This window comes from Triturus cristatus, chromosome 4_2 (assembly GCF_964204655.1).
Source record: "Triturus cristatus chromosome 4_2, aTriCri1.1, whole genome shotgun sequence".
Lineage (NCBI taxonomy): Eukaryota > Metazoa > Chordata > Amphibia > Caudata > Salamandridae > Triturus > Triturus cristatus.
Window position 1 is genome coordinate 228,079,531 of NC_140586.1, and position 12,762 is coordinate 228,092,292.

Genomic DNA, 12,762 nt, shown 5'->3' on the forward strand with positions numbered 1-12,762 from the left:
TGAAAACACATCGAATCAGCGGATGGGCATTACAACTGGTCTATTCCTTTTTAAGTAAGAAGTGTGGTCTTCATACTGAAGAACTGGAGACACCTACAGAAACCCTTACATTGTACATTTAAATCACTCAACAAGCCCATTCACTAAAATACCTTGTGTTCGCCACAGAGCACGTTGAATGTCCAAATCACTTCCTTTCATGGTGTTTCGGGGCATAGGACACAACATACACATGGTATGTGAGCTTGAACAATGTATTGGTGTGCAAGTATTGTTATTGAGAATATCTGTTGCAAGCTTCATCTTCCAAACCATGCTTTGGTATTTGAATAATTCTTCAGGTTGAAGGCTTGATTGGTACCTGCAGCCTACAAAGCAAGTTTTCCCAGTCCGACTACACCAGGGCTGGCCCCACTCATCGATGGAAACCAGCAGTCAGCATGTGAAGGATCAGAGCTGGCTCACAAACGTTTGTGTGTTTTCAAGTTTATGAGCAGGTTAATTTTCACTGCTGTGGGTAAAAGCAGCTCTGTTCTGCTAATTCCTTCCCTGACTTTCCAGAGGCTTCAGAGGCAGGTCGGCTCGCTGAGCCACTCTTTGTTACTCATCGAGTTTGTTTCATTTTGCAACATTTCTTCTGTCAGCCTGTTAATTTTTAAATACATGATGACAAGGGGGTAGATAAGATTCTTCCTGTTTCTCTTGCTACGCTAGTGCAGCATTTTGCGAGCGTCTTGAGTTGCTACAGGGTGTGAGCATTTTGAAGGGCAGCAATTAAATAAATATAAGCCTGCAGAGCGTCCCCAGCTCTACCCCGCCCCCTCCTCCAGGGGCCGGGCCATTGCTTAGCAAGAGAATTTAAACCGATTCACTGAGTAACCAAGAGTGACTCAGGGAGCCAGCTTGCCTCTGACGTCTCTGGAAAGTTTTGGAAGGAATAAAAAATTAGCTAGCATTCGCGCCAAGAATTTTCAATTCTATTAAGGACACGGAGGCGAGGATTATGCTTCTCTTTGTATTTATTGCTACTCACAGCAGCCAATGAAAAACTTTTCTTATGCAAAACAAACTACATTTCCCATGATGCATGCACCACATCACTTCCTGCAGAGCCCCATAAGAGCCAGCAATACCGGAACCAGTCCTCTTTCTTTGCTCCGAACAATAAGTCCAATAAGTATAATAAAGTTCAACAACAGCTTCCAACGTGGAAGAAAAACAGACCAGCTGGGAAGAACGTCAATCTGCAAACAGGATTAGTCCATCTTCTTTTCAGATCCTGATATACAAACGGGTGGGCAACAATTACAATACTGTAATTTAGCCGGGTGGGATAATCCTCGCCTCCGTGTCCTTAATAGAATTGAAAATTCTTGGCGCGAATGCTAGCTAATTTTTTATTCTATTACAGGACCGGAGGCTTCGTATTATGCTAGTTTAACGCTGATTAAAAACACTAGAGGATATATCATCCACCGGTTTATAATAAAATTGTTTAAACGTTGATGCAGACGACCAGTCTGCAGAATGCATAATATCTTGCACAGTAGAACCCAACATGAAAGTCTTAGAGGCCATAGCGCCTCGGACAGAATGTGCACCATAGACCTGAGTATCTACACCTGCTTCCTGCATAACATCCTTGAGCCATCTGGCTATGGTAGCCGCAGTCACAGGTTTGTATGGGTTCTGCAGAGCAATTAACAATTGTATCACACCATCCGGCCTGAGCGGCCTGGTACATTCTTCATAAGCCTTGAGGCATTGGACCACACAAAGTTTAGCATTATCAGGAAAAGCATGATAGTCCACACTGCGTGACATAGTTTTAGTTCGAGACGTAATAGAAAAAGAAACTCCCTCCGGAGTAAATACTCTACCTGTAATATCAAGAGCTTTAACGTCCGACGAACGTCTACAAGCCGCTAGGCAGAGCAACATGGCCAGTTTGGCCGACAATTGTTTCCTAGACAACCTATTGTTGTCGGGCCATCTGTTAAATAGTGACAGAACCAACGAGACATCCCACACAGAAGAATACTTTGGTTTGGGTGGGTTAGCTACTCTGATACCTTTGAGGAGCTTACATATTAAGGGATGCATTCCGACAGGTTTGCCCTCAATCTGAGAGTGGCCCGCCGATATGGCAGAACGGAAATTATTAACAGAGCGATATGCTAGACCTTGCGATGCTTTTTCTGACAGAAAATTTACAATTCAGGGTAATCCTGCCCCCACGGGATCCACATGCCGTCCCATGCACCAACGAACCCCGCATCCCCAGGCTGAAGAGTATCGCTTTTTGGTAGAGGGGGCCCACGCCTGATTGATAAAGCCTGAAGCTTGCTCCGAAAATCCTGGCATTTGCCAACGCTGCCTGAAAGTCTCCAGGCCATCAGGGACAGATGCCCTGAGAGAACCATCGGGTGCCTCTCCCCCTGAGGGCCCTGGAGCATCGTCGAGGACCATGGGATCCTCCTGGGAAAGTCGCAACTCAGCTCCAGCAACAAGGGGAACCAGGGCTGCGAGTCAAGAGAGGAATGAGAATGAAGGGTGGAAACGCGTAATTCAACTTCTGAGTCCACTCCTGCGCAAAGGCATCCATCGCCAGCGCCAGAGGGTCCGGTCTCCAGCTGAAAAACTTCGTCATTTGATGGTTCAGCCTGGAGGCAAACGGGTCAATTTCGCAAAACCCCCAAATCTCCTGCAACCACCGGACCACCCGTGGGAGAAGTTGCCAGTCGCTGTAGTCCCTGAGATGGCGAGAGTTCCAATCCGCCACCACATTGGACTGACCCGGAATGTATTCTGCTATGATTGAAATTTGGTGACTCAGGCAATAATGCCAAAAGGCCTTCGCTATCTCCACCAACATCGAGGATCTCGTGCCCCCCCGTTTGTTGATGTACCGTACCGCCGATATGTTGTCCATCCGAAGAAGGATGCCACATGAGACCTGCTTGGGAGCTATTGTCCGGATCGCAAATGATCCTGCGAGGAGCTCTAGACAGTTTATGTGAAGATTTAACTCCTCTAGGGACCAACGTCCCCCTGTGCAAATACTTCCGCAGCGCGCTCCCCAACACCAACGGCTGGCGTTGGATTCTATGACCACCTCCGGTAGAGAGCCGAAAATTGCTCTGCCGTTCCACGCCTCGACGTGGGCCAGCCACCCTTGCATCTCCTCCCTCACTTCCTGGGAAAGAGGGACTACGTCCGTATAAGAAAGACCCTTCTGCAAGTGTTGGATTTTGAGTCGTTGAAGAGCCCTGTAGTGTAGGGGTCCCGGAAAGATTGCCTGAATGGACGACGCAAGAAGTCCCACTATCCGGGCAATCCCCCTGAGCGAAACCATTTGCTTGGTCAGGAACGAGCGAAGTTCCTTCTTGATATCCCGAAGCTTGGACTTTGGAAGGCTGAGTTGGGCCATCTGAGAGTTTATGACGAACCCCAGAAAATCTATCGTCTGTGTGGGACACAGAACCGGTTTTGGTTCGTTGATCACGAACCCCAGGTTCTGTAAAATAGGAATGGTCATGCGCAAGTGTTGAACCGCCAACTCCTGGGATTGCGCCATGATAATAATAATAATAATAATACTGGATTTTATAAAGCGCGAACAGCTACCTCGCGAGGAGGTGTCCCGGCGCTAGAAGAACCATAGAAGACCTGGGGCGGAGATGGAAGACCTAGCGTGGCTGTGAGAAGAGCCAGGTCTTTAGCATCTTCTTAAAGCAGTGTTCAGATGGAGCTTGCTGGATTGCTTGAGGTAGAGAGTTCCACAGAACAGTGGCGTTTGCTGAAAAGGTGCGTCCGCCAAGGCGGGCCTTTTTTGCTCGTGGGACAGCCAGTAAGACACGGTCATTTGACCGTAGTGCCCGACTTTGGGAATATCTTGGGAGGCGTTTTTTTAGGTAAAGTGGGCAGGAGCCATGCAGAGATCTGAACGCAAGTGTCAGAGCTTTGAATTTTATCCGGTTGACCACAGGGAGCCAATGCAGGGTTCGAAGATGCGGAGAGACTGACTGCTTGAAAGGAATTCGCAGTAGCAGCCTCGCAGCCGCATTTTGAACTACCTGCAGTTTATGGGTTAGGAATTTTGGGAGGCCCAGGTAGAGGCCATTAGCATAGTCAAGCCGTGAGGTGACTGTTGCATGGACTACCAATTTCCTACAGCTCTCTGGTAGAAGTTTAAGAAATTTTCGGAGGTTTCTTAGTTTACTCAAACAGCAGCCAACCACTTGTTGAATATGGGAAGTAAAAGACATTCTATTATCCCATCTCACTCCAAGGTTTTTTGCCGAGAGACTGGGCGAAGGGGGGGAGCCCATCTCCGTCGGCCACCATAGCTCTGGGGCGGGGGTGGGACCTTTACCGAAAAAGATAACTTCGGTTTTATTGGCATTTAGTTTTAACTTGTTGATATTCATCCAGTGAGCAATGTCCTGGAGACAGCCTTTAAAGTTTGCGAAGGATCCCTGTGTCATCTCAGAGTAAGGAAATACCAACTGGGTGTCGTCGGCGTAGGAAATTGCCTTAACACCCCAGTTGGCAATTAGCGTAAAAAGGGGGGCCAGATAGACATTAAACAAGAGAGGGCTCAGGGCCGAGCCCTGCGGGACTCCACAGTTGAGGGTTTTAGGTGTGGAAGAAAACGTCCCAAGTGCCACCTTCTGCGTTCTCTGAGATAGGTAAGAGTTTATCCACTTCAGCGCGTTGTCTTGAATGCCTATCTCTGCCAGTCGACTAAGTAGTCTAGCGTGGTCCACCGTATCGAAGGCGGCCGACAGATCCAGGAGTACCAGCATAGCTGAACGTCCAGCATCCATCGACCACCTCACTGACTCGGCTACCTCTAGGAGCGCTGTTTCTGTGCTGAAGCCGGGTCGAAAGCCAGATTGAGTTTCATGGAGAATGTTGTTAGTCTCCACGAATTTACTCAATTGGCGTTGTATCACTTTTTCCAGCATTTTACCCGGGGCGGCTAACGGGGATATTGGGCGGAGATTCGTGAGGTCATCTGGGTCCCCGTTAGGTTTTTTCTTTAGGGGAAGAAGAGTGGCATGCTTCCAAACGTCGGGGAAGATTCCTGACGTAATGGAAGAATTCCAGATACTCTGAAGTGTGGGCGCTACAGAGTCCGCTATGGTGCTCCACAGTTTAGCAGGGCAGGGATCATCAGGGGAGCCGGATTTACAGCGGCTGAGTTCTTGCCTCACCTCGTTCAGAGAGGTATGCGCGAACTGGGTGAGGGTTCCTCCTGACTCGCCATTATTCGCTGTGTCCTGTTTCACCGTACTTATTACTGGGCCAAAGGAGTCATATACTTTTTTAATTTTAAGATCGAAGTATTCTGAAATTTCGTCCAGGTAGTATTCTGAAATGTCGTCCAGGTAGACAATCATGCGAACCCCTTGTTCCCTGAGGTAGGCTACGACCGGTTTCAGAACCTTGGTGAAGCACCACGGTGCTGAGGAAAGTCCGAAAGGAAGAACCCAATATTCGTACCACCGATTCCGCCATTGAAATTGAAGGAACCTGCGATGGGGACGATATATAGGGATTGACAGGTAAGCGTCCTTCAGGTGCAGACGGACCAACCAGTCCCCTTGCTTCAGTAGGTCTGCCAGCAGATGGATGCCCTCCATCTTGAAGTGCTTGTAAGTCAGAAAGTGGTTGAAATCCTTCAAATTGAGTACCAACCTGTAACCACCGCCTTTCTTCTGCACCAGAAAAATATTGCTGCAGAAACCGCGAGGGCCCTCGTTGCAAGGAGCTATCGCGCGTTTCCGCAGCAATCCTTCTATTTCTGAATCTATGAAATCGCACTCTAGTTGGGAAAAAGAAAGCTGTCTGGGTCGATGAAACTGACAAGGTGTCTGAAAAAACTCTAGGTGGAACCCCTGAACTGTTTGTAAAACCCATGCGTCTTGTGAGATCTGAACCCAATTGTGATAAAACTGCTGAATACGTCCCCCCAACGGAAGAAGAAATAAATCTGGAGCGCTCACCAGAAGACTCTGTGGCTTTGAATCCTCCTCAATAGAATCCTTTGTTAAAGCACCGCTTGTTGAAGCGCTACCTGGTGGGGTAGAAGGTACCACCGCGGGTGGAGTCCCACTCTCAACTGCCGCGTCCGAAATCTCGTTGAGGACCTTGGGAGTACTGACGGCCAAACAAGCGTCCCCGGCCTCGTCCGGCCCTGTTGAAAACCCCTGCGTGGAAACCCGTTTTATTCCAGCTTGAGCCTTGTCAAGGGTCGTGAAGGTGCCCTCATATTTCGCCACATCTTTTACGAACCGGTCACCGAAGAGGTTTCCGTCCGCCAATGGGCCAGGCTCCGCCGCCGCCAACTCCGTAAGGTTAGAGTCCATGCGCATCAAAATAGACTTTCTGCGCTCCGTGGAGATTGCGCAGTTGGCATTCCCTAATAGGCAGATAGCCCGCTGGGTCCAGCCTGCCAAAACATGGGAATCAATATTGGTACCCGATTCCTGCGCCTCTAGAGCCATCTCCAATATTTTCGCTAGGGGGCCAACCACGTCAAGAAGCTTATCCTGGCACCCTCGCCATGCACGGTCTATACCCTTCTTGGGGTCCTTAGCAAACTTCTTAAGGAAAGTTAGCAAGCTGGGATCAATCTCCGGCGTTTCCACCACCTTATCCGTGAAATCCGTTCAGGGACATTCAGACCGCAGTCTGTTGCGCACCTCCTTGTCAAAGCACTTGCGCAAATTCTCATGTAAATACGCTGCCACCTCCGGGGCAGGTAGCCAATCCGAGGATCTGGGGTGAACGATATCCGAGGGGTTGAATGTGAATGGCGTGGGGGCCGGCTGAGAAGTCTCTACATTTTTAACCTTCCGAGACTTCTTCTTGGGAGGGAATCATCAGGGGTGTCCGAAGAGGTGGAACTGGACTCTGAGTGAGTCTCCTGCACCCTCTCCCTCTCCATCGCCGGGCGCGGTAGTGACTCATAAGAATCAGAGTGCGGCCAGGACCCAGTCCGTGGCTCCATAGCTGGGGAAGTGAAGCCATGATGCTTCGCGAACCTCTCCAGTTGCCTAGCAATAGGCTTCAATGCAGACGCCAATGCCTGCTGCACAGTTCCCGCAACTGCCTTCTCCAGGGCCTTGTTGACTGACTCCTGCACGGAAGCGTCCAGGGCCTCAACAATATTATCTTCGATGGCAGGTGTCCCTACCTCCTCCTCGTACAAGGTGTCATCCTCCTCATAGTGCACCGAATTGTCCATGGTGGAACCAAATTTGTAGACGTATTTGCTCATAAGGCAACAGTAAGGAGGGATAATCAAAGGGGGGAGCCAACCCACAGCACAACAGCACCGGTACCTAGCTCCTCAGCAACAGCTGTGTTCCAATTATTACAGCCCCCAGGGCGTAGTGGAGCCAAAGAGTAAGAATAAAGATCCAAGGAGGTGTGCTCCCTCCAGGCCCAGGTCGTTTTTACAGCCAGCCAGGCGTAAGCAGTGCTCTCTGAGTAAAACGCTGCCTGAATGGCAAAAAACAAAAGCAAAACACCTAAAACCGGGCAGTTACGACGTGCGTAGCCCAAATCCTACCAAAACAGCCCAATTGGGCTACGCACGTGGAAACATGATCCAAACCGAAAGTAATAGGCTCCCTGCGTCACCGGCATATAAGGGAAGCCTGAGCGCCAATCTCCTTTGTAAATTTCACCCGCCGAAGGCGGGGCGGTACTGTGTGCCTTAACTAAACAAACATGCAGAAAATACTGAATGAGCGCTCACGCGCTAAACGGGACACTGCCGAGGCGGCCGAGCGCCGCGTCTGACACCCGTCAGGAATACGCGCTGTCGCGAAGCAGCCCTCGCTGCTATCTATGCCCCCGATTAGTCCCCGCTCTCACCTGGGGTCTCGTAGCGCTTAAGCGCGTCGCTCAGTCAGCCCAATGCGTGGGTTTGAATGCAAGCGCGGTGTTCAATATTCCACTGCCGCTTGCACAATCAAAGCCTTAACAATGAATCACAATCACAATCATAATCACAAAATTAAAATTAAACCATCAATAGTGATATAAACGGAGCTCTCAACTTAACTGTCTGCGTGAGCAGCAAAGAAAGAGGACTGGTTCCGGTATTGCTGGCTCTTATGGGGCTCTGCAGGAAGTGATGTGGTGCATGCATCATGGGAAATGTAGTTTGTTTTGCATAAGAAAAGTTTTTCATTGGCTGCTGTGAGTAGCAATAAATAGAAAGAGAAGCATAATACGAAGCCTCCGGTCCTGTAATAGAATTAGCAGACTGAGCTGCTTTTACCCGCAAGGGATCTCCGGGAACAATGGAGATATAGCGGCCCCGGCTCTACCCCGCCCCCTCCTCCAATGGCAGCACCCGCAGAGCCCGAGAGGCAACAACAAAGCAGCAGAGTGGCCTCTATGAACAGCAGGCTACATTTGGCCCTGAATTTCCCTGCTCCCATTAAAGTACTCAGTGAGGCTGGTGCCTGTTTTTTTTTTTTTAAACAAAAAACTATAAGGAGCAGTTAGTGCTCCGATACGTAGAACGCAAGCTTCTTGAGCTGCTGCAGGATGTGAGCATCTTGAAGGGCAGCCATTAAAACAACCAGTGCTGTGTGCCAGCCAGCGGCAACGAGAGGGCGGAAAGAAAAAGTATTGCAGTTAAAGAAAACATATGGCCCATATCGAGAGGATCCATGTAGGGGGTACAATCCGCAGGGTGGCAACAAAGCACCCACAAGGCGGAACAAATGTACACTATTTACCAACAAAAACTATGGAATTAGTAAAGGCAGACCAAGCAACCAATGAAAAGCGCTGTGCGCATGGCGGGTGTTTTCAGAAGTTAGACGGAATACAGCATGCCTCGCAGAGCAGCACATGGGCGCTGCCTCTAGGCTCAACCTAAAAAGGACTTGTTCTTTGTTACTACCACACTCTTCCTCCGAGTAGTAATGCTGCCCTTCTTACAGTCCATGGCCCTTGCCTTGCACTCAAATGACCATTTGGACTTACTACCTGTGTGATGCTTTTTGATCAGGGCAGATCTATCTCTAGCTCACCTTGCTCTACTAGCTGCATAGTTATATTATTTTCTTCTTTGCTGAATGAGAACTGGGTCAGGGGGTGCCAAGCACCCGTTGGGTTCCACTGGCTAGCATCGAAAGGTAGCCAAACATTATGGCCACCGGAGTGCAGCGAGGTTTCCAGTGTGGTGCATTGCAATACATCTTTTAAGATATTGTGGTTTGCCAGTTCCACATTACAGATCTTCTCCATGCTGATCCTAAAGTCTTAATGAGAGTTCACATCATCAGTTCTACGTCTCCATTGACTTGTGGCCACCCTGAGGTGATCTTCCAGCAGTGTATGCTTAGGGACATGATGTTGTTCTGAAATTCTGCCCTTTGGAAGGGTAGGCCAATGTCAGTCTTAATGGTGGCAGACAGTCTAAACGTGCTTCGTTTTTTTTTCTCATCTTTGGGTCTACCTATTTGAATGCTGCTGACAGCATAACACGCAAACAGAGAATTTTGTATACACATCTGTCACAACCAGCAAGTTTTGTCCTGTCTGGAAGCATCCCAAAGTTGGACTGATTTCTTGCTATTCTGCTGTGCATTCGTTTTTGGTGATTGTGGGGGCTAACCTTTCTTGTTTTCTTGACACTAACGGCCTTCCCCTACTACTTAGCCAATAGGTTTTCATCTCAGGGAATTAGATCCTTTCCCTCAACCTGGCTTCACTCTTTGCTGCACTTTGGTTGCCTTGGTGTGCCAGATGAACCAAACGGAGGATGCCCCCATCCATGGTACTAATTTTCTGCATACAGAGTTTCTCAAGCTCCTCTTCGACCAGCTGTTCCAGGTGAAAAGGTACTCTTCTGTGTCGAAGAGCCACCTGATTGACTGCCATGTCTATGTGCAGCTTAGTAGGTGGTGCTTTCAGGCAACCAGGCCCTCAGAACAGATGGTTGAAGTCTTTCAATAACTGGTTGATTTCTAGGCAATGAATACTATGGGCCAGTTGTATCAACTCATTTTCTTTGGCAGTTGTGCAGCTGATTAGAGGGTTCCTACCCCAAGCTGGTCATAAAGAGCTTAACAAGGGTGATTTTGCCATAGGTACCATTTTTTGCTGAACGTGCTAGCGAAGGCAGATACGCAAAGATTCAGGTGTTCGCAGGCATCCGCTTGGGGCTTCAGTTGATTGTATTAGTCACGGCTCATCACATTCACAGAGGCCCCTATGTTGATGAGTGCTGTTATGGTTAGCCCTTGCACTCTGACTTTACATGTTGGTTGACTTCTCTTTAGAGTAGTGATGTCAATGGCAAGTGATGCCTGTGCAAGAGTCCAGTCTGAGGTGGTCCCCACATTTTTCCACTGATACCTTTGCACCTGAAACTTTGATGACTGCGGTAGGGGAATATTCTTTTAGATGTATTAGCTTCACTGTCTGCTAATGTACTCTTTGTGCCCTCTCTCTTTGTCTCCAGGTCTTGTGACAATGCAGTATTTTGGGCAACTGGTCAGTAAACTGAGCAGTGTTGGCAACCTTTTCTCCAACCCCTACCGGGTGCGGGAAGTGCCCCTGTCAGAGTATGCCTCCTTCTCGCCATGTAGGGAAGATGGGCGGATCGTCCTTTACCGCAATACAAGCGCCCGATCCTGGGATTGCCTCCTAGTCAGCCCCCAGCACCCGCAGAATGCTTTCCGGTAAGTGACACCTGCTTTTCTTCCGACTTTTACTGTGTATTATAGTCTTTTTGTTTTGTTTTCTCCTTAGATCCCTAAAAGGAATTTCAAGGCTAAATCTAGAACTAAGGAAATAAGCTGAGCAAGCTATTTCTGATTGGCTACTGTAAGGAATTGGGTTATTAGTTGAGGGGGTAAGTACCCATCTCAAGTAATAATCACAATCCTTGTCACAGTAAACCACTAACATCACTAAATAAACCAAAATAAACCCTCTGGTAGCTACTGCACAGAGCAGACAGGCTGTACTTAAAACCAATGTGTAAAGTATTCATGCATTACTAAAACAGTAATAAAGTCGAAATGCCAAAGAAAATAAATCCCAAAATGAATTAGAGTAAAAGTGAGTAAACAAAGTGGCAAAAATCCTATAAATACATCTAGAGATATGAATTTTTAAAGTTTTAAGTAGAAATAACGCCAAGGCGCAGAAAGTGCCAATGATGGCCAATGGTCACTGTAGAACAGGACATAGTCACAACTTGACAGTAACTGTGTTGGAGTGCAGGTCAAATATACTAACCAGGTTAGTCCTGGCCAAAGATTTTATCTTCTGTCTTTAGTCCTTTAGGTCTCAGTCCACCACAGGAGTACACTTCTAAAGGCCTCTACCAGAGGACCTCAGCTAAATCACAGGATGTCAGTCAGTGGCCTACAGGAGTGTTCAGTCCAGGTCCAGTTAAACCACTGGTCAACTGGGCAGTTGCATGAAAAGGTCTCTTGTAGCTTATGTCCCCATAACTTTAACAGGGGGTCAGTCTTATGACCCCTGGAGTCCACTTCTTTGTCCTGGGTATTAGAGGGAAGCGGGTCCAGTCTTCAATGCTCTTCTCAGGTCTCAGACAGTAGGTTCAATCCTCTTCTTATCTTCTACAGGTCCAGGAGTATTCTGAAGTGCGTGCTTGGAGACGCCACACTTATGCCTGGCTCGAGTTAGTGGGTGGAATTGACCCCTGAGAACACCCTAACCAGTAGGGTAATAGTTCTCAGGGCTAACGCTACCCACTTTGGGCATTTTCAAGATGGGCAAACTCTCTGACCACACTTAATGTTTTTAAACTTGATAAACTATTGTAATTGTTTTATTGGTTAGTGTTTTATGGACAAGTAACCCATTAAACTTCTTTTACCTACCTACCTTTGGCCACACTAAAGTTGGGCTCTGAGGGATGGGTGTATGTGTGTGTAGAGAGCGTACTATGGTAATCATAGTGTTCTGCTGCATCCAGCACTAAAATTCAGTTTTAGGTGGTCCCTTTACTCTTGGAAAACTCAGATACAGAGGTTTGGTAGGACAAAGCTGAGCTTTCTGCAGCCAGACAGTGGATACACACAAATTGTTTTGGCATTCTGTTTCCCTTCTTTGAAGAGTGCCCCCTATGTCATATGAAAATTCCCAGCAGACCTGTCAAGCAGGTCTTGACACACCAGCAGGATGTGACACTGTGAGGTCAACAAGAGGCCAGCTGTGATGGATGTTGGTCTGGCTAGAGGTACAAAAGAAGGGTGCCGGCCTGCGTGTTAGCTACATCTGCTTGTAAAACGGTATGCCTCTTTGAAGTTTATCAAGTCCTCTGGCCAGGCTCATATGCCATCTTGTCACGGGCACAACTGCACTTCACAAGACCCAAGGCATTTTGTCCCTATCCTGAGAGCAAGTTCACACTTCATTCATACCCATTGAAATGCTCTTCGGATTGTGTGGAGGGATTCCCGTGCAACAGGAAGGGGCCGGCACTTCCGGTCCAATCTTCCAATCAGCTACTGGCAAAGATAGTGAAAGCCAGATGCTCAGCGCAACGCGCAGCGGACGCGCTGAAAGCTGAAAGGTGAGAGCGAGAGTGCCTGTATTCACTCTAGGGGAGCGCCTGGTAAAGGGCTCCTCCGGACTATTGTATGAACTGACTACAAGGAGCGCCTGGTAAAGGGTTCCTAACTACGTTGTTATACAATTCACCTACTGTTTTTAAAACTGCATATCTTTTAAAATTGCACCGATTCACTC

At 48.2% G+C, this 12,762-nt stretch overlaps 1 protein-coding gene across 2 annotated transcripts in view; it reads left to right on the forward strand.

Moving 5' to 3' along the window:
- PLA2G6 (phospholipase A2 group VI) overlaps window positions 1-12,762 on the forward strand; it is a 269,817-nt gene that overhangs the window by 52,538 nt on the left and 204,517 nt on the right. For both annotated transcript variants that reach the window (XM_085601318.1, XM_085601319.1), the window contains exon 2: window positions 10,499-10,718. In XM_085601318.1, the coding sequence (XP_085457444.1) occupies window positions 10,510-10,718 (209 nt within the window). In that variant the 5' untranslated portion in view covers window positions 10,499-10,509. The remainder of the gene's footprint in view (window positions 1-10,498; window positions 10,719-12,762) is intronic.